General features: G+C 41.2%; 1 protein-coding gene across 3 annotated transcripts in view; it reads left to right on the top strand.

The window, feature by feature from the left end:
- LOC309366364 (cytochrome b5 reductase 4-like) overlaps positions 1–20,687 on the top strand; it is a 32,861-nt gene that overhangs the window by 1,200 nt on the left and 10,974 nt on the right. For 2 of the 3 annotated variants that reach the window (XM_081904902.1, XM_081904900.1), the window contains exons 2-7: positions 1,611–1,764; positions 8,069–8,169; positions 8,779–8,863; positions 12,132–12,173; positions 19,143–19,197; positions 19,712–19,769. In XM_081904902.1, coding sequence (XP_081761028.1) covers positions 1,611–1,764; positions 8,069–8,169; positions 8,779–8,863; positions 12,132–12,173; positions 19,143–19,197; positions 19,712–19,769 — 495 coding nt within the window. The remainder of the gene's footprint in view (positions 1–1,610; positions 1,765–8,068; positions 8,170–8,778; positions 8,864–12,131; positions 12,174–19,142; positions 19,198–19,711; positions 19,770–20,687) is intronic. The other variant, XM_081904901.1, reaches the window with a different exon arrangement.

The raw sequence follows: 20,687 nt of genomic DNA, 5'->3' as shown, positions 1-20,687 counted from the left end.
ATAAGGCTGAAGCCATGTGGCAACACTGTTGGTATGTCAGCTGATTCCTGTTGAGTAATGTGATGGGCTGTGGAAATTGTAGAGTCCTCAACAAGTATAGTCAATGAATTTTTCATGGTACAGCTCTTTTGTAGGCAGTGCTGCTTGAGCTTTAGAGAAGAATGTGCACTTTAAAAACCACGCAGCTGTTCAGTGTGTCACAAATAACAGTAGTAATTGGAGTGAAGCTCTGCCCATATTGAAGATCTAAGGAGAAGTTTAAAGATGCAGGAAAAGCAGGAACTGATGCAATGTTGTGTTCCTCATGCATACACAAGTTGCATATTTTCCAGCATAAGTATCTCCCTATTGTAGGGAGATAGAAATTCTGTTGGGGAAACAATGTTTGTTTGTTTGTTTGTTTGTTTAGTCGTTTAGTCGTGTCCGACTCTTCGTGACCTCATGCACCAGAGCACGCCAGGCAATTAATAGGGGAAACAATAGCCTCCCTCAAAATCCCCTGTGTTACATGTTCTCAATTGCATTTAAAGCATAGTCTCCTTGACAAAGAGATTTGCTGTATGCTTGTCTTTCTAGTTTGTATATCTTCTCTCTCTCCTCCCACTGCCTGGCCCAATGTTGTCTCTGGTTTAATTTCATATAGAAGTAAAGACCAAGCCTAAATTGTGCACTTAGAGCACTTAAATGCACAATGACTGCATTTATGTTATAAAATATTGGCTTATTAAGTAGTTACTTTACTCCTCCCTTCCCATGAGCGGTGAAATATGGCACAAAGCCACAGTTATGGTAACCGTAACTTCCCACTACATCAAAACCAGGAAACTATAGTTACTGGCTTACAGACAAGCCGGGATATGAAATTGTGATAAAAAAAATTAATTCAAGAGCCTAGACCATTAGCTATAATGTTCGTGGGGCTTGGTTACATACATTTATTTTTATGCCACATTTCCATAGTTCAAGTCATGCTCAAGACAGCTAACAACATGAAAAAATCCCTAATTATGAACATAACAAAAATAGCCATAAATAATAACTAAAATATCAAAAGTACACAACCAAGTTAAACAATTTCCACATAAATTATAAGATCTAAAATACAGAAAGTGAATATTAATAACACTATAATAATTATAATATATTATAATAATATTATAATTATAATATATAATATAATTATACATAATAATAATAATATATAATATAATATAATTATAATAATATTAATAACAGCAACACACACAGCCTGAAAAAACCTTAAACTATACCCCATTCCAAGAGTCTGTTCAGGGAAATGTGTTTGGATAGGAGAACTTGGCTGGAATAAATTGAATTTCCCTCCCCCAGTTTTTCTGATTATTAGATTACATATTCTTATTTACCTCAGAAGCAGTCCTGCATGCTAACTTTCCTCACCATTGTCTGCTATGGCTCTGTTTGAAGGTTATTTTCTTCTGCTTTGCATAGCTTTGTCTTTGTGTGCCAGAATTAAACGAGGTTTTTTGCTGTTCACCATAAAGGATGGTAAGAAACCAATCTACTTCTGCTTTTTGTTGCTAATTATTTAATAAACTTATCTTCCTCCACAAACTTATCTTCCTTTCTAGGTACCTTTGAAACCAGGCCGAAGTCTTATGGACTGGATTCGATTAACTAAAAGTGGGAAAGATCTAACCGGTCTAAAAGGAAGATTAATAGAGGTGACTGAAGAAGAGCTTGCTAAGCATAATAAGAGGACTGACTGTTGGATATGCATAAGAGGTAGGCTACTCTGTTGACATTTCTTATGAATGTGCTATTGCTACTTATTTCCCCCCAAAGTTTTTATGCAATAATAATAATAATAATAATAATAATAATAATAATAAATAATTTATTTATACCCTGCCCATCATAGCTGTCAAGCGTCCCTTATTTGGAGGGACAGTCCCTTATCCCAGCGCCATGTCTTGCTGCTGTCCCTTATTGATGGATGTCCCTTAAATTTCCCGAGTTTCAAAGGAAGCCTCTCCTCTCCCTCCCTCCCTCCCTGCCAGCCAGGGAGGAGGGAGGCTCCAACTGTGTTGCTTGGCTGTCTGGCCCGCCCCCCTCCGGCCTCCTCTCACCAGCCTGAGCTCCTGGGAGCCCCTCCCTGCTGGGACTGGCGGGAGCCTTGGGCCCTTCCGCCACCATCCTCGCGGCCGCCAAACTGACCGTCTCTGCCTGGGGCCTCCCCTCTGCCCGTTGCCGCTGCTCCCGCTAGGCCGTACTGTGGCTGTGTCGCCGAAGGACCCGGATGAGATGGGCAGCCTGGCATTGCCTATGAATTGCTGAGGTGCCGTTAGAGGAGAGCGAGGGCAACCATAGAGAAAGCAGTTCAGAGAAAGAAGGAAGAGGTGGAGGCGGAGGCACGGGCAGGTTTTCCAAGGGCTACAAGGGAAGGACCGCAAGCGCTTCTCCCATAGATTTGTAGTGGTAGACTAACATATATGGTCTGATCTGTGGGTTTACTTCGGGCGCTATTCCCCCCCCCCCCCCAATTCCTCCTGCCCCACCTGATGGAACTGAGAGCTGCAGATGGAGCACGAGAGAAAAGATACAGAACTGCAGCAGCATCTTCGTAGCTTGGACTTTGTTTTGCGCGAAAAGTGGTTGCTGCTTGTAGTTATTTAATTGCAGTGTTTCATCAGCTGGTGTCTTGAGCAGCAATCTCTGGAAACGAAGAGCTAAAAACCGGCACTGCTCTCCCAAATTATCCGGTCCCTTTTAACTTCGTATTTCAGCTAGTTGACTAAAATCCCTTATTCTGGCTGCTGGTCCCTTATTTTCAGATCTGTAACTTGACAGCTATGCTGCCCATCTGGCTGGGTTTCCCCAGCCACTCTTATATAGAGGAAAGAAATATAACAAAATAAATATGCGTAAGTGGTTTAAAAGTTTTATTAGAGCTTAGGTAATGAGATTAGTTAATAACAATGCTATTTAGCATTTAGATAGAAGCAAGTGAACACATGTAACTGTATTGTCCAAAATTTTGCTTTGAGCATATTCTTTTTTTCCCTCACTCACTTTCCAAAGAGTTATCCTTGCCTTTCATTTACTGGAAATACACTGCAAATGTATATCCTCTGTCATAAGCAAAGTAGAAACAGATTTGTGGAATTCTCAATGGGGGTGCAGAGAGTGCTTTTGAAATTTAATGCCCACTAGGGGACGTGGGGGATGGATGCCCCTTTAGTAAAGACAATAGACCAGAGGTTGTTGGACTGCAATTCCCTTTCTGCCAAAGCACCCTAGGCAGTTTACTATTTTAAAGCATCAAAACAAATACGTTATTTAAAATGAAGAGTCACAAAGTCATTTCAGGCCAACTGTGAGCTGATGGTATGTGTTCTTCCTTTCCTGGGCTCCCTCAGGGTTGTCCAAGAGAAGGTGGGGCAGGATCTGCCGCAGCGGTTTTCTCAGACCATTGATCGTTCTGACAGGAGCAGATGGTATGTGTGCTCCAAGGCCTAGGTTCTCTTTCTCCTATTACAGGGTGGTTCAGCATACAACCCAAGGACTGCATGTGGCCCTCGAGCCTCTTTTGGTGACTGTGGCAACATTTGATTACACCCTCCACAGCCCTCACACTGCCTTCTCAACGCCAGGAGAGGAGGTGCTGGCCTTTGGGAAGGAGGCATGGGGGCTCTGACCGGATTCTAGAGTCCTCCTGCTGCCTTCCCAAAGCCCAGTTAGCATTTTCCCAGCTGTGGGAGGGGCTCTAGGACTCTTCCAGAGCCTTATGCCTCCTTTCCAAAGTCTAGCACCTTGCTTAGCTGGCTTCAGGAAGGCAGCATGAAGGCTGGTGTGTGTGAATTTTTGGCCTTGCTCCCCCACACAACAAGGCAGTGTGCAGCTCGCAGGCTCCGTCTCAAAGTACTCTTGTGGCCCTCTTGATATGAAAAGTTGGACTGTCCGTCCTGTCTTATAAGAATCCTGAGATCAGCAGTCAAATGGACTTAATTCTGTTCAGGTTCAGGAAAAAAAGTTTTGGTTCAGGTTTGAGTCCTTGCTTTTTTATGCTAGAAAGAGACAAACAGGATATGAACCACCAAACACCTGTTTTTCCTCAAATGGAAGAATAATATTTGGAGAGGGCCATAGCTCAATGGAAGAGCATTTGCTTTGCCTGCAGAACGTCCCAAGTTCATTTCCCCAGCATCTCTAGGTAGATCAGGGAGATAACCTTGTCTGAAAACCTGGAGAGTCATGGCCAATCAGTGTAGAGTCTGTAGACAATGCTGAGCTAGATGGACCCAGGGGACTGACTTGGTATAAGGCAGCTTCCTGTATTTCTCTGTAAGATCATTTGACTCCCTGGACTGTACTTTTCATTCCTGGTTGCGTCCTGACCAGTACACTAATAGGCTGAGAGCCAAATGACACACAGACTGTGCTTACAGAATGCTTCTGCGAGGTTTGTGGGACAAATTAATTGCCTTGCAGGAGAAAACCAAGGGCCAGCATTCTGCTTCTAGTAGAGACAGGCTTGATGCCTCTGAAAGTAGAGCTTTTGTACATGTTGACTCTACATTATATTTGGCATCATAGTGAATTGCTGTTGATAGAGCTAGGGTCCATGAATTCAAGGTAATACATTGTTAGATTTCTCTGGAAGACCTAATACAATATGTGTTCCCTTGTACTAACCTCTACTTTTCTTCCAGTGTGTTTTCCCCCTTGTTGGCCTTGGACTTGACAAACAGAGTCTGGCAAACATTGTAAACATCTTTGTTCCATTTTCACTGTTTATTTTTGTGCTCTTGAGTGCTGCTTTTCATTTTAAAAAATACCTCCAGGTGGAGTATATTGCTGGCATTGGCCAGCTTGGAACTCATTCCTCTCTCAGCTGTAGTTTTAATGCTCCGGAAAATATGAAACATTTATCTATAGTAGATTGTATTTTGCCAAGCTGCACAGATGTAATGCATGGTAATAGCTATAATTGCTTTGTGCTTTAGGAAAGCACTAAATGCAAAGGCAAAATTGCTTGTTGTAGGTCTTGGTTGAAACATGAATAAGGAATCTAATATACCAAAATAATCACTGAGTTGCCTTGCTATGAAGAGTACCATTAATTACAGTAATATATGTATTTACACACACCTGTTAAATGCCACTGTACAACTGACATGCTCCCCCCAAAAAAAGTCTTAAAATCTTGTCAAAACAAAATAAAATAAAAATTAAAAATTATTTTTTAAAAAAAAATCATTCCAGAAGCGTAGCACCTTAGAGACCAACTAAGTTAGTTATTGCTATCAGCTTATACCAATAACTAAGTTAGTTGGAAGGAATTTATTTTATTTTATTTATTTTATTTTGTTTCGACTATGCCAGACCAACACGGCTACCTATCTGTAATTAAAATCTTGTTCAAGTGATAGTGGGAAGCACACCTTATATAAATTTGTATGTATTGACTTGCTGGCATCACCTACATTTTCTGTGGGTCGCATGATTTGAGAAAGAAAAGCACTGCCATGCATTATGAACAAATTTGGATCCTTTCTATGACATCAGCTACATTGTGATAGCCTTTAAAATGGCACTCACGCCATTCTGAGTGGTGAAATACCCGCTTCTGATTTTTTATCAGTGATGTTATAAATTCACCTGTCTGCCCAGGACGCTCTGCAAAGATACCTATCAACAAAAAAGTGACTGAATCTGCTTTCAGAGTTAACATACCTTTTCCGATATGCAGTGCTCAGCACTTTACACTAGATGGCATTCTGAGTGCATATTGGATGAAAGGCTTTGTTATGTGACATCTGTATTGAGCTAAGATGTTTGGACAAGTGGTCCATGAATCCCTAAAGCATTATTCTCTGTATCCTGGCACGGGGACATTCCCAGGGGAACTGGGAGGCAGTGGTGCACCCGCTCTTAAAGAAAACATCATTAGATCCTTTAGATCTATCCAATTACCGCCCGGTTTCAAATCTTCCGTTCCTGGGTAAGGTGATTGAGAGAGTGGTTGCTGAACAGCTTGGTGGGTTTCTGGATGAAACATCGGCTCTGGATCCATTCCAGTCCGGCTTTCGCGCTGGTCATGGGACCGAGACGGCTCTGGTTGCCCTAACAGATGATCTTCGTAGACAGCTGGATCGAGGTGGGTCAGGGCTGCTGATTCTTCTAGATCTGTCAGCAGCTTTCGACATGGTCGATCACGAACTCCTGGACCACTGCCTTGCCAACGTGGGGATCCAGGGCACAGTCCTTCAATGGCTGCGCTTGTTTCTCTCTGGTCGGGGACAGAGGGTGGCGCTTGGGAGGGATTTGTCATTGTGCCACTTCGTGGTGTGTGGAGTACCTTAGGGTGCGATACTCTCCCCGATGCTTTTCAACATCTTTATGCGCCCCCTCGCCCATCTTGTCCGGAGTTTTGGGCTGGGTTGCCATCAGTATGCCGATGACACCCAACTCTATCTGTTGATGGATGGCCATCCTGACTCGGCCCCAGACACACTGACCAGATGTTTGGAAGCTGTGGCTGGATGGTTACGTGGGAGCCGGTTGAAGCTAAATCCTTCGAAGACAGAGGTCCTGTGGCTGGGACGGGACGATATGGGATTGGGGGGGCAACTCCCATCTCTTGCGGGGGTGCAGTTAGTTAGTCCATTATTATTATTATCTTGTGCTACTGCTAAATAGACAGTGTTATACACACACAGTCTTGGAACATTTTTGAAACCTAGTAGATTTGTTGTAGCTCTCTAGCTTTGCAAGTTTGCAAGTCTGTGTAATGAGAGAGAACACCACAGTTCTGATTTATCAGCAAATACTTTTCTTAGAGTGGATCCCTTGTCTATGTTGTAAACAAAAACTGTTCCCTTTCCCTTATGAGGTCCACAAGAGCCCTTATAGAGTCCTTTGTAGGTTCTTCATCAGTAGGAGAAAATAAGAGGCCAACCAGAGAATCTTGAGAAGCAAAGCAGCTAGTAAGCCTGATCTTTATTAAAGCTGTTGCAACAGGATGCTCCCCCCACATGCAGGAGAGAGGAGGATGACCCAGGACAAAGGTGTGCAAGCCCTTATATAGACTTTTGAATTGCCCACCCTGTAGTTCAAAACCATGGCTCCATACACCATACATACATCACAGAAGGGGTGTAGCCCAAGACCACTACCCCAAATAGATCATACATACATCAGAGAAGGGACGGACTACAACAGAAATCTGAGTGAGTTGTTTTTATCCTGTCTGCCAGGTTACCTGATTGGATTACCTGGGCATCCTGGCCACTCGTTTGTTATAATAACTACTCAATCCCTGAATCCAGGTCACAGGCTCACCCCATTCATATCTTAAATGTGCCCTTGAGACAGGATTTGTGAGCAAAGAGACAATGGGGAGGCTCACCTTTTCCTTTCACCTTGCAGAGAAATATTTGAGGTCATTTGGGAGAGACAAAATGGTTTCTGGACTTTGTTCTGAGCGGTTTCAGACATGTGGTTTATACATTTATGAATATATATATATATGACCTTAAAATTCTTATAACATCTACAACCGTAGAACAGTTTACAGCACTGGATATAATATTTTACCTGTGATCATTCCGATTCAGTAGTTGGCTGCAAAAGTAAATATATGTATTTTCCTGGTTCCTTGCATGTTGCGGTGCATGCACAGAGCTCTTCCCAATGTGACTACATCTCCATTGATTAGGGGAAAGGGTAACCATGCACATAGGAAAGGGATGTATGCTTGGATCTACCACTTCCTCTGAAGCAAGGATAGATGTGACTCCAGATTCTGGACTCTCAGATGCCTAGTCACCAGAACATAAGCTCTCACATGTGCTTTAATATTGTGCCTTAGGTTTACCTAGCATGGCATTCCTGTCTTTTTGTGAATATAACCACTTTCATTGTACAATTTCCTGTTTCAGTGTTGCCAAAATAATAAAAGAGCAATGTAGATAGATAGATAGATAGATAGATTGATAGATAGATAGATTTTTAATTTTTTTTTTCATAGAGGGCATGCTGCATGTTTTAATTGGATTTTTAAAAATTCTTTTTACGAAAATTGTAGGTCTCGTGTATAATATCACACCATATATGGAATATCACCCTGGTGGCGAAGATGAGTTGATGAAAGCAGCAGGAGCTGATGGCACAGAGCTATTTGATCAGGTAAAGAGACTACAGGTCATATTCAGTTCATCAAAACTTAATCCGAAAGCTGCACACTATAAAGCATTCTGTTGCTTGAAGAAGACACTATTCTGTAATTTACTATATTTTAAAATGAATTGTGTATAATGTGTGTATCGTGATAAACAACAACTTTTTGATGTTTTGAGTTGTAAGATGTGTTATTTTGAAGTAAAAGCTTCCGTTGTGTTCCTCTTGGCCAGGTGAGAGGAAAGGAAAGAGAGTCCACTCCCAAAATAAACTGAAAATTCATTTATATAATGCACTTGTTGAGCAATTGGGTACAACTTCAGCAAGGTGCCCTCTTAAATAGCTAAATCAGAAGCTTAAGTGCTACTCCATGTGTTAGTTTCATTGTTCCTATTTGAGTTTACATTTCTTAAAAATGAAAAGCATATTATGCCACTTTAGTACCTCTGTCTCCATGGTGGATCAGGACCTACCTCTGCTTCTGTTTGTTTTCATTCAGAAGTTCTATGTAACAAGTTTTCATTATTTTTTTTACTATACCTTTACAGTTGCTTAGAAGCAAGTGTTATTGTAAGTGCCCGAATCCTCTAAAATAGTCCTGGTTTCTTCTACATGCAGGTTCATCGCTGGGTTAATTATGAATCGATGCTGAAAGAGTGTATGGTTGGAAGAATGGCACTCAAACCTTTTGCTGCTTTGAAAGGTATACGCTGTGTGTGTGTGTTTAATAATAATTTGTTTAATAAGGTTTTTTTTAAAAAAAAACTAGGTGCAATCCTAATCCCATTTATGTTGGAGTAAGGTTCATTGACACATTCCATACCAAAATCAATTTCCCTTGCTAGTGTAACTTGACAGAGAGACGTAGCCAATTCTGGCTTCCTCTGTGATACCTGAATTTTCAAACACATTGCTGCATTACACTTTACAGTGTATGTGCACACCTAAATTGTCTTTTGTTGAGGCCCTTAGCATTGACCAGTTAAGCACCTGAGTTTGGATGCAATGATAATCCATGGGCAAATTAGTGCGCTCATGATCTGCCTGTTATTAAAGACCCATTCATTTAACTGAGGCTTGCTTATGATAAGGAGCGTTTGTTAGATTGAATTCTTGGATGTGCAAAACTAGTTCATTGTGTTACCTCTGCAGAGCCATGGTTCCCTTCCCTCAATACATACTCCTGAGTAGCACAGTTTTGTTAAAATTTATTTTTAATGCTTGCCAAGTGTTGGTTCAGCTTTAAAAGGCGATGTTCTAGCTTCTTGTTTTAATTTGCTTGCTGTGTCAACACAACAGAGAGCTCAGGAGACTGGGTTTTATTGTTGCTATGTAGCTGACACTGTGAGTTATACTAGGATGCTGCTGTGTAGAAACGTAACCAAGAGTAGTCTTCTAGTTGAGCAGAATCTGTAGAATCCAGATTGGCTAAGGCATCTTTTAAGTACAAGAACAGGGTTTTAAAACAAATGGTCTTGGTGCAGGTTTATAACTTTTATGTGATTAAAATAGCATTAAAGAATTGGGCATCATAGGCAATTTTGAGGTTGTGAATGATCATTATCTCCTGCCTCCCATAAGCTCTGCCAGCTTTTGCTCTACGTCTTCTGTTTGCTCCAGGGTAGTAGCTTCTTCATGACTTCTTGCTGACTTGTGTGATGCTGAAAGCTTGTTTTCTTCCTCTAATTTCTGTTGCACACTCTATAATGATATCGAACTCCTGGATTCAGCGAGGAAATGGAGGCTCTTTAGAATGTCTTATAAAGGAGAACTACGAAAATTTCCTTTTCAGTGTAATAGACATAGATCAATATCCTTTCATTTTATTTGGCACTTTTAAATTATACTGAGTATCACCTTCCAATACAGCCTTTCAAAAGTCAGCTTCATATACAAAGCTAAATTAATAGTTACAGTATTTCTTCTACTTAAGATAGTTCATTGTACAGTAATTTAGCTGTTTGTCTTTCCTAGCTCTAAGAACAAATACTAACAACGACAAGAAGCAATAATCTTAAGGGGGAAATTTTGGATATAATCTCCAGAGGTCCTTCATTAGGCAATCTCTGGGGCTTACATATGCATCCCATGGGACTTGTGGTGCTTCTTGAAAAAATGAGAGCCTGCCACTCACCACTGCTTTTGAAATCCATTAAAAATATTAAAAAGCAGAGGTGGTCTTTATGTGGCAGAGATGATCGCAATTTGAAAAAACAAACAAACACCAAAAAACCCACAAGCCTAAAGCACAGCTAGAGACTCGAGCAAGCTGTGTTTGTGGCCATAGTTTGCTGTTTGTTGGCATTTTTGGTACATTTACATTTAGAGTGAAGACTATCTGAATTATTTGAGAACAAAGTAGCAGTTAAACAGTTCATTTATCCCCAGTTGTCGGGACCTGATACTATATTTGAAAAGTATCTATTTTTTTTTCCTTTATGAAAAAATAACATGTAAATGAATGTGCTGTAGCCAAAGTTTAAAGAGTAGGGCAAAGTATCCCAAGCTTTCAGTATTCCATATAGAGATCATTCCATTCCTAAAAATGTCTGCTGATAAGACATCAGCTCTATACAAAGTACTATACATTTTCAAAGGCCCGACTTAGGAATGACAACATTAAAATGCACTGTTAGTTACAGGTTGTAAACTTTAGTCTAGCGTTTCCTGCAGTTTGCTTGCAGGTGAAAGGGGCAAAGATGACTTGTCCAGAGTAGTAGTAGTAGTAATAATAATAATAATAATAATAATAATAATAATAATTAATTTTTATTTATACCCCGCCCTACCCAGCCAAGGCCGGGCTAACAAGCAATAATAAAAACAAGTTGAATGAATACAACTTAAAAACAAAATTAAAATACAACATTAAAATATTGAAACATTAAAATATTAAAATGTAGCCTCATCGCAGGAGGAGAAAGGAAAAGAAAAAAGAAAGAGGGGGAGGGAATCAAATTGGCTCCAAGCGAAAGGCCAGGCGGAACAGCTCTGTCTTACAGGCCCTGCGGAAAGAAATCAGATCCTGCAGGGCCCTGGTCTCATGAGGCAGAGTGTTCCACCAGGCCGGAGCCAGAGTTGAAAAGGCCCTGGCTCTGGTTGAAGCTAATCTAACTTCCCTAGGGCCCGGAACCACTAGGGTGTTGCTGTTTGTGGACCTTGAGGATCTCCGTGGGGCATACCGGGAGAGGTGGTCCCATAAGTACGAGGGTCCTAGGCCATGAGTACTGCCACTGAGAGGGTTATAATGCATTCCATTTGAAGCAGCACCGGTGCAGCAAGTCCTAGGGGTGGTGCACATAAATGGGCGCTAAATGAAATGTGCTTTAAGCTGCTTCTTGCAGCAAGTGCTGCCATGTGGCAAACAGTGGCTTGCCATAGCAGCTGGATGGCTTTTATTCACACTACCACAAACATTGCACAGTGGCATGCAGGGGGGGAAAAATCATTCTAGTCTCTACACATAAATGATGTAGCATAATGAGGCAGTTCCATGTGGTTTTCATAGAGATTGTTTCATTATCCGAAAATATAGCAGATAGTTGTGTCATTAGCAGTACAGCATCCTACATGTTGGGAGCATAATGCTAAACATGGTTTGCAGCATTTCTAAGAAATCCAGTTTTCAATTTGTCACTTTTATATGTTATGCAGTTAATGTATCCAGACTGGGGAAACCGTGGCTTTAAATATATAATTCCTAAGGTTGTACTAACTTTTTCATCATATATGCCAGTAGCCCATCAAATAATTGCATTTATTTACACTTGGATATATTCTTCTCTTCAGTTTACTGATCTTTATTCTTTTGCATGCTTTATTTTTCTTCTCTTCAGCTTTGATGAGCCTTCTTTATTTTTCCTCAGTTTTTTTGTTTCGTTTTGTTTTGCCCAGAATGATTGCATATTGTAGCATAACTTGTGGGAGTTTTTTGCTCTCATGATCACAGCATTCTTCTTGCATACTTGCAGAATCTTGCCCCATTGTATCTGAAGAAAACAGAATCTTAAATGGTAAGTATTTGTGCAAACAGTATCGCATGCATTTTAAAAACAACAACACAGAGACATACAAATCAGAGACATGCAGATCACTGGTGGAACTTCATATAGATATCTTTTTCTGACTAAGCGAAGGACCATCCCACTTTCACTCCAACAACTCTCTATCTAAGCTGCCTGTACTGTCATGTGTTACTGTCAGAAATAATATGGCACAGCAGAAAATGAAGTAGAGAAGATGGAGCATTGGGCTACTTTAGAAGAAGTAGGGGAAGAAAATTGCTCCTCGGATCTGTTGCCAATAATAGTTCAGGAGTTTTTGTTGTTGGAAAACTTGCAGGAGCTTGATGAAATCTCTGTTCCTGTGTGCCCTTATTAACAGCACAGGTCTTGAGTTCTTCTTGCTTTCTGCTTTCATATTATTGTCTTATATTGAAGCCTGCTCAAAGATGGTGGCAGGAGTTTCGGGAAGAACAAGTTGGAGCAAATTGCTATGCATATATGTGGTGCTTAGACATCGGGTCAAATTTTTCATAGTGTTGAAGAAATTGTGTTTACAGAAGTCTTTTGGCTGAGTTGAGATGTTACATGAAACCATAGTGCTCAAGCATTGGGCTAATGCATTTGCTCTTCCAGCGTCATGAGGTGCATATTAGAAGCTTTAATTTCAGTTTTCAACTAATTGTAGCGTGTTATGTCTGAATTCAAAATGTTGTTAGTCTTTCCTATGGCTTAGACCAGGCACCCCCAAACTCGGCCCTCCAGGTGTTTTGAGACTACAGTTCCCATCATCCCTGACCACTGGTCCTGTTAGCTAGGGATGATGGGAGTTGTAGTCCCAAAAACATATGGAGGGCCGAGTTTGGGGATACCTGGCTTAGACTAGCAAATTGGGATTACAAACCACGGTTTGAAGTTAGTTTAAACCAGGCATAGGTAAACTCAGCCCCCCAGGTGTTTTGGGACCAATGGTCCTGTTAGCTAGGGATGATGGGAGTTGTAGTCCCAAAACATCTGGAGGGCCGAGTTTGCCTATGCCTGGTTTAAACCATACTTAAGACTAATCACTGTTTCTCAGAGAATGGACATAGTAACAGACTGCTGTTAATTGGAAACAGAAACAAAAGCTTCTAATCTCCTTGTGGTTGCACCAGAGGAAGAGAGTGGAGAGGAAACATACAACACCTACCCATTGCTTCTTGCTACAGTTGATTGATCTAGATTTGACACATACCAAACAATTTAAAAGATGATTCTGAAGAGATGATGAAAAAGTTTCTGTGTTTCTGTCGCTTATGTCCTAATCAGAAGTCGGCTACTTAACTGAGCAGTGAGTTTCTTAACTGAAACTAGAATTTAGATTTCTTTATTCTTTAAGTCTGTTTTTAGGTTTGATTCCTACAGGGTTGACTGCTGCTAACAAAAGGATGTCTGCAGTTGTGAACAAAATACATTTCAGAACCAAAATTCGAGGTGAAGTTTTCCTACTCTCCCACCCCAGTGAGGCTCTACAGTGCTAGCCCTGCCACAATTCATGTCACTTCTTGTTGTTAAGAGTAAAATGCTTCTTCCAAAATACAGAATCTAGTTTTTAAGAGTATTGTGGAGAAGTATTAAAAAGGCAGTAAACTGGTTCTTCTCTCCCTCTCTTACTCCCCACCCCTTCCTGTATCAGCATAATTCTGATCATATAAAGCGATCCACCGAGCTATAGGAAGGAATAACAGCTTATTGTATCTGCTGAGAATAAGGAGGAAAGGCTGTTAAATTGTTGCTTTGGAGAAATACCTGTAGAACATATGGACCAAGAATTATATTTGGCTAAAAATTAATACCATATTATCAGTAGCTATCATGGAGTAACACGTTTGTTTTTTGTTTGAAAGGGTTAATGGGTGACTGAGCTGAATAAGTCACCATCAAAGTCTGCTTCAATAATATGCTTCATTAGCCGATAAATATATCTGAACAATACTAGAGTCACTGTACTGGACATGTAAAAATGGCCTGAATCAGAAATTCATTGCAAATAAGCGTGGGCGGATATGAAGAGCAGCAAAACAACACTGAGTCATCTACCTTGTGTAAATAAGCCCTCTGACTCAACTCCCCCTCATCTGTCTTTCTTTATAAAGATAATCTACCATGCCTTCACCTAAAAAGCAGGTATATTCTCTGCTTGTAATTTATGAATAGAACAGGAACAAAACTATAATTAAAAAGCCTGCCATGAAACCAATTTTCTGTTGCCACCATTCATTGAGTTCATTAGCATAGTGGCAGAACCGGAGAAGAATTGGTATGCAGAGAAATCCACAAGGGCCAAATCTTTCCCTGTATATTGCATTAGACTTAGAGCCGTTTTTTATTATGGGACTTTGGGAAAATCAGTTTTCCCCAGGCTGTGCTCTCCATCTGTGAAAGCGAAATGTTGAGAATTTGCCTTGTGAGGGTGGATGTAAGAAATAATCTAATATTGCAACACTAAAGGGCAGTGTAAGTTTATGATGAAACTGGGGGGAAAGCTTTATTGTGATAAGAAGCTTATCGAGCATAATATTCTGTGTTGTATATACTGTACAGTGGAACCTCTGGTTACGAACTTGATTCGTTATGGAGGCCTGTTCTTAACCTGAAACCGTTCTTAACCTGAGGTACCACTTTAGCTAATGGCGTGATTTCTGTTCTCATCCTGAGGTAAAGTTCTTAACCAAAGGTACTCCTTCCACGTTAGCGGAGTCTGTAACCCAAAGTGTTTGTAACCTGAAGTGTTCGAGGTACCACTGTATTGAGATGTAAAAGTAGAGGGCCAAAGCAGTTGTGCCAATGGGGTCTGAATATGTGACCATGTCATGGACTGGCTGGAGGCAGAGGAGTGGTGGGAGGCACTAGCTGGAGAACCCTCCAGGGAACCCCCAGGGGAAGAAGGCTGAGAGCCAGGGAGGTTGGTGGTGGGGTGACAATTAGTGGTGAGAGGGAGGAGGAGCAGTCGGAGGCAAAAGAGGTAACAGGGTTTAGTGAGCTGTGTCAGAGAGCGGTTCAAACTCTGTGGGAGAAGCGGAGGCTGGAAAAGAGGGGGACCAAGAGGCAGCAATGAGGCAGGCTGGTGAAAATCCAAGGAGAATCCCCCTCCTCCTGCGACCAGCTGCCCTCTCTCCTGGTCTCCTACAGCCCATTTCTCCTAGAGAAATGGAAAGGGAAGAGCAGAAAGTGGTTGTATGCAGATGCAGTCTGTGACTGCTTCAGAAAGACCATGGAGAGGAGGAGCTTTATAGGCTGGCGGGAAGGCGGGGACCTTCAGTCCTTGCAAATGAATCATTGGGGCAAGACCTACTTGTGTAGCTAACTAATGCATCCGGTTAGCACAAGGATTTGCACTTGGACAACAGAACTTTCTCCCTTGTCCCCCTGCACATGCCCTATGTTCTCCCCAAATCTGCTCTGGTGGGTGGGATGTTCTGTTGCACTATAGGAAATCCTTGCGCCGACAGGACATGTTAGTTGGATGCCACCTGTTCTCTTCTTTTTCCAGATAAGAGGGAAAAGGCTTGGGCAAAATGCTTGATCGTACCTTGGCTTATTAAGCGGAAATATTATCTTTCAAATGCAATTGGAATGTGGTCACACAGTACTTTCCCCCCTGTGCTATAGCAGACAGTTGATATTTTCACTGAGTTTTCTATTGTGTCCCATGTTTCCTGTGTTGAATCTAGTTTAGACTTTAATATAAAGGTCACTTGCAGCATTTAGGAAGTTGGGAAATAAATTGTCGAGGCTTGAAAATTCAGTCTTGCTGCATTAAACTGGATTGTTTTTTGTTGTTGTTGTTAACTTCAAGAAAGTCTGTGAATTTCCAGTAGTAACAGTTTCAGTGTATGTGGTCCCCGTAAGCAGTATGATATTCCTGAACTCTTAGAACACTATAACATGTAAATATAGGAGAAAAAATGAATGAAGGAATTACTAAAAATCTACAGCAACCCTGTAACATAGTTATAGTATAATAGTATAATTCTAAATATATTTTCTTTAGGCAAGCAGGAAAAGATCAATTTTAATCAATAAAAGAAATGCTAAGCATTGTTTACAGAGAGTTTCTAAAGGGCATTCTAAAAATCTCTTCCCCTGGGAAGTCTTCATAGTGTATTATTGACAATTCATTAAGAGGGCAGATTTTGTTTTTCTGTTGTGTTTCTATAGGTATAGCAAACTTTGATTCTACTTATTTTGGATCATAGGTCTTGAATAATACCGAGTTTCCTCATCCTGAAGAGATGGTTAATGGAAAATATTCCAGTTTTAACCATTTAATATTTTATTATAGTTACTGGTAAGGTTTAGAAACTGCTACCACATAGTGGAACAGGTATACTTTCACTGTTTCAAATCATCAGCAGTATTCCAGTTCTTTCTTTCTTTCTTTCTTTCTTTCTTTCTTTCTTTCTTTCTTTCTTTCTTTGGCTTTGTTTGACTCATTTTCTGTTCAGACTTGCATTAGACACCTGGGAACCTTAAGGTCAGCATTCTTGAATGATATTTCCATTACCAAGTGAAGGACATCTTTTCAAATAACAAGAGCTATATTTAGATGGTAGAATTTAGACAGAATGCCTAGTGGTATTGGGGTGTGTGGATTTTCATCTGGCTATCTGGATCCCTTATCCTCACCTTTTAACGGTATTTGACTTAAATCCTACATGTCCATTCTGTTCACAGAAGCGCGTTCCATCTAGTGGTAGCTTCCACTAGCAGATTTTCATCAGTTTCCCCTCCTCTCTGAAATGCCCCATGTCTCCCCAACTCACACACTTTTTGAGAGTTTCCCAACCTTTTGGGAAAGATTTCCTTGGGAAATCTGAGAAGACCCATGAAAAGCAACAGGACATTGACATAAATTTATGTCTATGGACTTTGTGTGACTTTCTTTGGATTTGAGTTACTAGTTGTCTCTGTTCTTTTGTTGGGTCTCATAACATTGCAAAACTCATGGCTGGGTGGGAGTATTACTGTCTCTTGCACCATATAACTATGTGCAGTGGATCCAGCATTCATTTTGATCCTTTACACTGGGAGTGGTGAACCCTACAACCTATGAGTTGGATCTGATTTGCCAAGCCTTTAAATGCGGCCCACTTCCCCGCATGAGGCTGGCTTCCACCAAGAGTAGAAGACTGCTGTGTTTTGGATGGAAATAGTCCTTTCTCTGAGCTGGAAATCTCTCCCATCTCCATGTTGGGCTAAGAGGAGAGGTTATCCTAGTGCTGGGATAGGGAGTTGCAGTTTGTGGAAGATGCATGCCTGGATTAACAATTTTTATGTGTGTGTTTTGAAACAAGAGTTTGTGGTGAGTAAAGTGCCTGCATGCAACAGCAGTTGCGCATTCAGAGACCACTTTGGCCATAGTCAGGCATGTGTCCCTCATGGTTTTCCATTTTTGAATTGCAGTCATTGGACTGGGGAGAAAAAAGTTATCCACCCCCTACTTCCAAATAAAATTTCATTAAAGTATGGATTACTCCAGTTTTATGCATAGTCTTCTGCTGCAGTGTCTTGTTTGGATGAAGGGGAAAGTAGTGCTCTTCTAACTGGCGACTGGGGCAGGCCCAAAGGCAGCAGGTATTCTGGAAGTGAGGTGAGATGCTTATAACAACAAGCTGCTGGCTATGGGGTGAAGCTGAGTGCTTTGCAGGACACTTTCCCCCCACCCACACCACTAAAAAACAGACTCAAAGGCTGTTTTCACAGTACTCTGAATTGTACTTAGTTGAGAGCTGTCTAGATTCGTTTTGCTTTCACATGCAGCAGACTCAAGGCAGGGCCCTTGTGTGATCAGATGGATAATGGCTCTAATTATGTGGTATAATCAGCGCTGCAGGTACTTTAGATACTTTAAAATATGAAGCAGTATATGAATATTCTTAAACAAATGAATTTGAGGTAAACAGCGGAAACACATCCAAATGCTGTTCTGTGGAATTTGACGTTGTGAAAGTTTGAGCAATGTCATGTTCAGGCTATGTTCAAAGGTGTGTGCAGCTGCTAGCAACTGTGAAACTCTTCCGCAGTCTTATATGGTACCTGGTTTCTTTGTGTTTTTAATACAAGTTCTGTGTGTGTGTGTGTGTGTGCGCACGTGTGTGTGTGTGCGCACTGTATTTACTAAAACTGTTTATACATTTTAAAATTGCATCACACTAGCATGTTAGGCACCCTGACAGAAACCTCATCTGAGCTCAAAACAAATGAATTTAAACCAGGATCCCATCTGTTACGCTTTGCTCTTTGACAAGTGATACATGGCTGCCTCTTTCCCCTCCCTTCTCTTGGATTGGGGTGTTTCTGTGCCTCAGACAATTTAAACTTGTGGAGGCATGAACGTTGTATCCTGAACTTGAGTGCTTCCAGGTACCTAAGGACAATCAACTCTGAACTGAATGTTCTGAACTAATTTCAGCAAGTGCCTGATATGTCCCAGGTAGACAGTGTTCTTTATTTGAAAAAGTTATTATTACTATGTTTTTATATTGCCCTTTGTCCAAGAAGCTCAGATCAACATGCATGTTCTCCTCATATATTATTGTAACCTGCTGAGACGTTGGTTGGGCTTATACATGTCTCATGCTGATAAAATGGCATGAAACTAAGGTTATATCTGCATACTTGGGGGTGGATGCAGATTATCCCTTCTATAAACTCCTTCCACTTTCTAATGGGACCGATCCAGTGAAGGCTGCCACTGTAGAAGGAGGAAGGGAAGCAATTGTCTGTTCTCCCCAGGCCACCCCCCCCATCACTTCCTCCGGCTGTGCAGGGGTCAGTGAAAATATCCTTTGCCATTCCTCCACAGGAGCAGCCCATGCGTGGAGTTCTGCCCATGGGAACCGTGGATTTAAGTCAATTTGTTTACCTAATGAATATTTGCTTTTTATAGGTCCCTATATATGTATATCATTTCTTTCTCTCTCTTTTTCTTTTTTGCAGGTCTGTTTTCTAAAAAGAAAGTCCCGGATAATTATTCCAAAGAAGTAGTTCCCAGGTACTATTCTAAGACAGCATTATCATTTTTATAAAATCTTTGTAAAGCTCTATTTTACATAAGCTTCACTAACAACTAGCAGCTCTTAGGTGAACCCCTCTAGACAGTTCCATGAAATAGCTGCAGTACTGTGACCATTGTTACACTATTTAATGTCATGAATAACAATTCAGTAATTTCTAGGGGGCTGGGATTCTTGGTACATTTCCCACTCCACCACTTGGTGGAGTGGGAAATGGGCAGCTAAATTCTACTACAGTAATTTCAAATTATAAACAAAACAAAGTAACTCAACGTTTGTTCTATGTGATGGTGCCTTTCAGATTAAAGTAAACTAAGTTAATATCAATCTTTTGGTGCGACTGCCAGAGTTTTGCTCACAAGCTTCGTTAGTTAGTGGAATGTTTTCAAGTGCTTTTAGGCATATTTCTTCAGCAAACAAATGAAGACAGAGGCAGATATATACATGCATTGTTTCAAAAAGATTAATAGGTTTTCCCCCCTAATATTTCAGTTATGATTGGTTCCAGACAGATGGTTCCATCACCGTGGTCATATACACTAAACAAAAGGTAGAGAATTGCTTTTTATATTAAAGAATTTTGAAAACTCTATACTTGTTTTTCCAATATATCATTTAGTAGCTCCATTTGTATCCAGTCTTTGCCCCAAAGAGCTCAAAGCAACGTACTTGTTCTCCCCCCACATTTCATCCTCATAACAACCCTGTGAGGTAGGATAGACTGAGAAATAGTGACTAGATCAAGGCCACTCTGTACATTTCGTGGCTAGCTTGGGAATTTGAACTCAAGTCACCTTGGCTTTGCTCCTCCAGCTCCCTCATGAACAGCTGTCCAGAGTTGTTTCTTGCTTCTCCATATGCTTGAAACTGCCTCCAAGAACACCTCTATGGTCTCACTTGCCACTGCGGTGTAGTGGTTAAGAGCGGTTGTCTCGTAATCTGGTGAACCGGGTTCATTTCCCCGCTCCTCCACATGCAGCTGCTGGGTGACCTTGGGCCAGTCACACTTCTCTGAAGCTTCTCAGCCCCACTCACCTCACAGAGTGTTTGTTGTGGGGGAGGAAGGGAAGGGAGAATGTTAGCCGCTTTGAGACTCCTTCGGGTAGTGATAAAGCGGGATATCAAATCCAAACTACTACTACTACTACTACTACTACTCTTCTTCTTCTTCTTCTTCTTCTTCTTCTTCTTCTTCTTCTTCTTCTTCTTCTTCTTCTTCTTCTTCTTCTTCTTCTCCTCCTCCTCCTCCTCCTCCTCCTCCTCCTCCTCCTCCTCCTCCTCCTCTTCTTCTTCTTCTTCTTCTTCTACTTCTTCTTCTTCTTCCTCCTCCTCCTCCTCCTCCCTCTGCCCTCCTTCTGTACCAAAACCAAGCTTAAGTATGTGGAAGTGAAGTGCCTTCTTCAACCATTTACCCTCACCACCTCCTCCTTCCTGTCTTCTTTCTTGGCTCCTCTTGATAGGTTCAGAT

This window comes from Podarcis melisellensis, assembly GCF_964234715.1.
Source record: "Podarcis melisellensis genome assembly, chromosome: 3".
Taxonomy (NCBI): Eukaryota; Metazoa; Chordata; class Lepidosauria; order Squamata; family Lacertidae; genus Podarcis; species Podarcis melisellensis.
The sequence above is the reverse complement of the archived record's forward strand: the minus strand, read 5'-3'. Positions and strand labels throughout refer to the sequence as shown.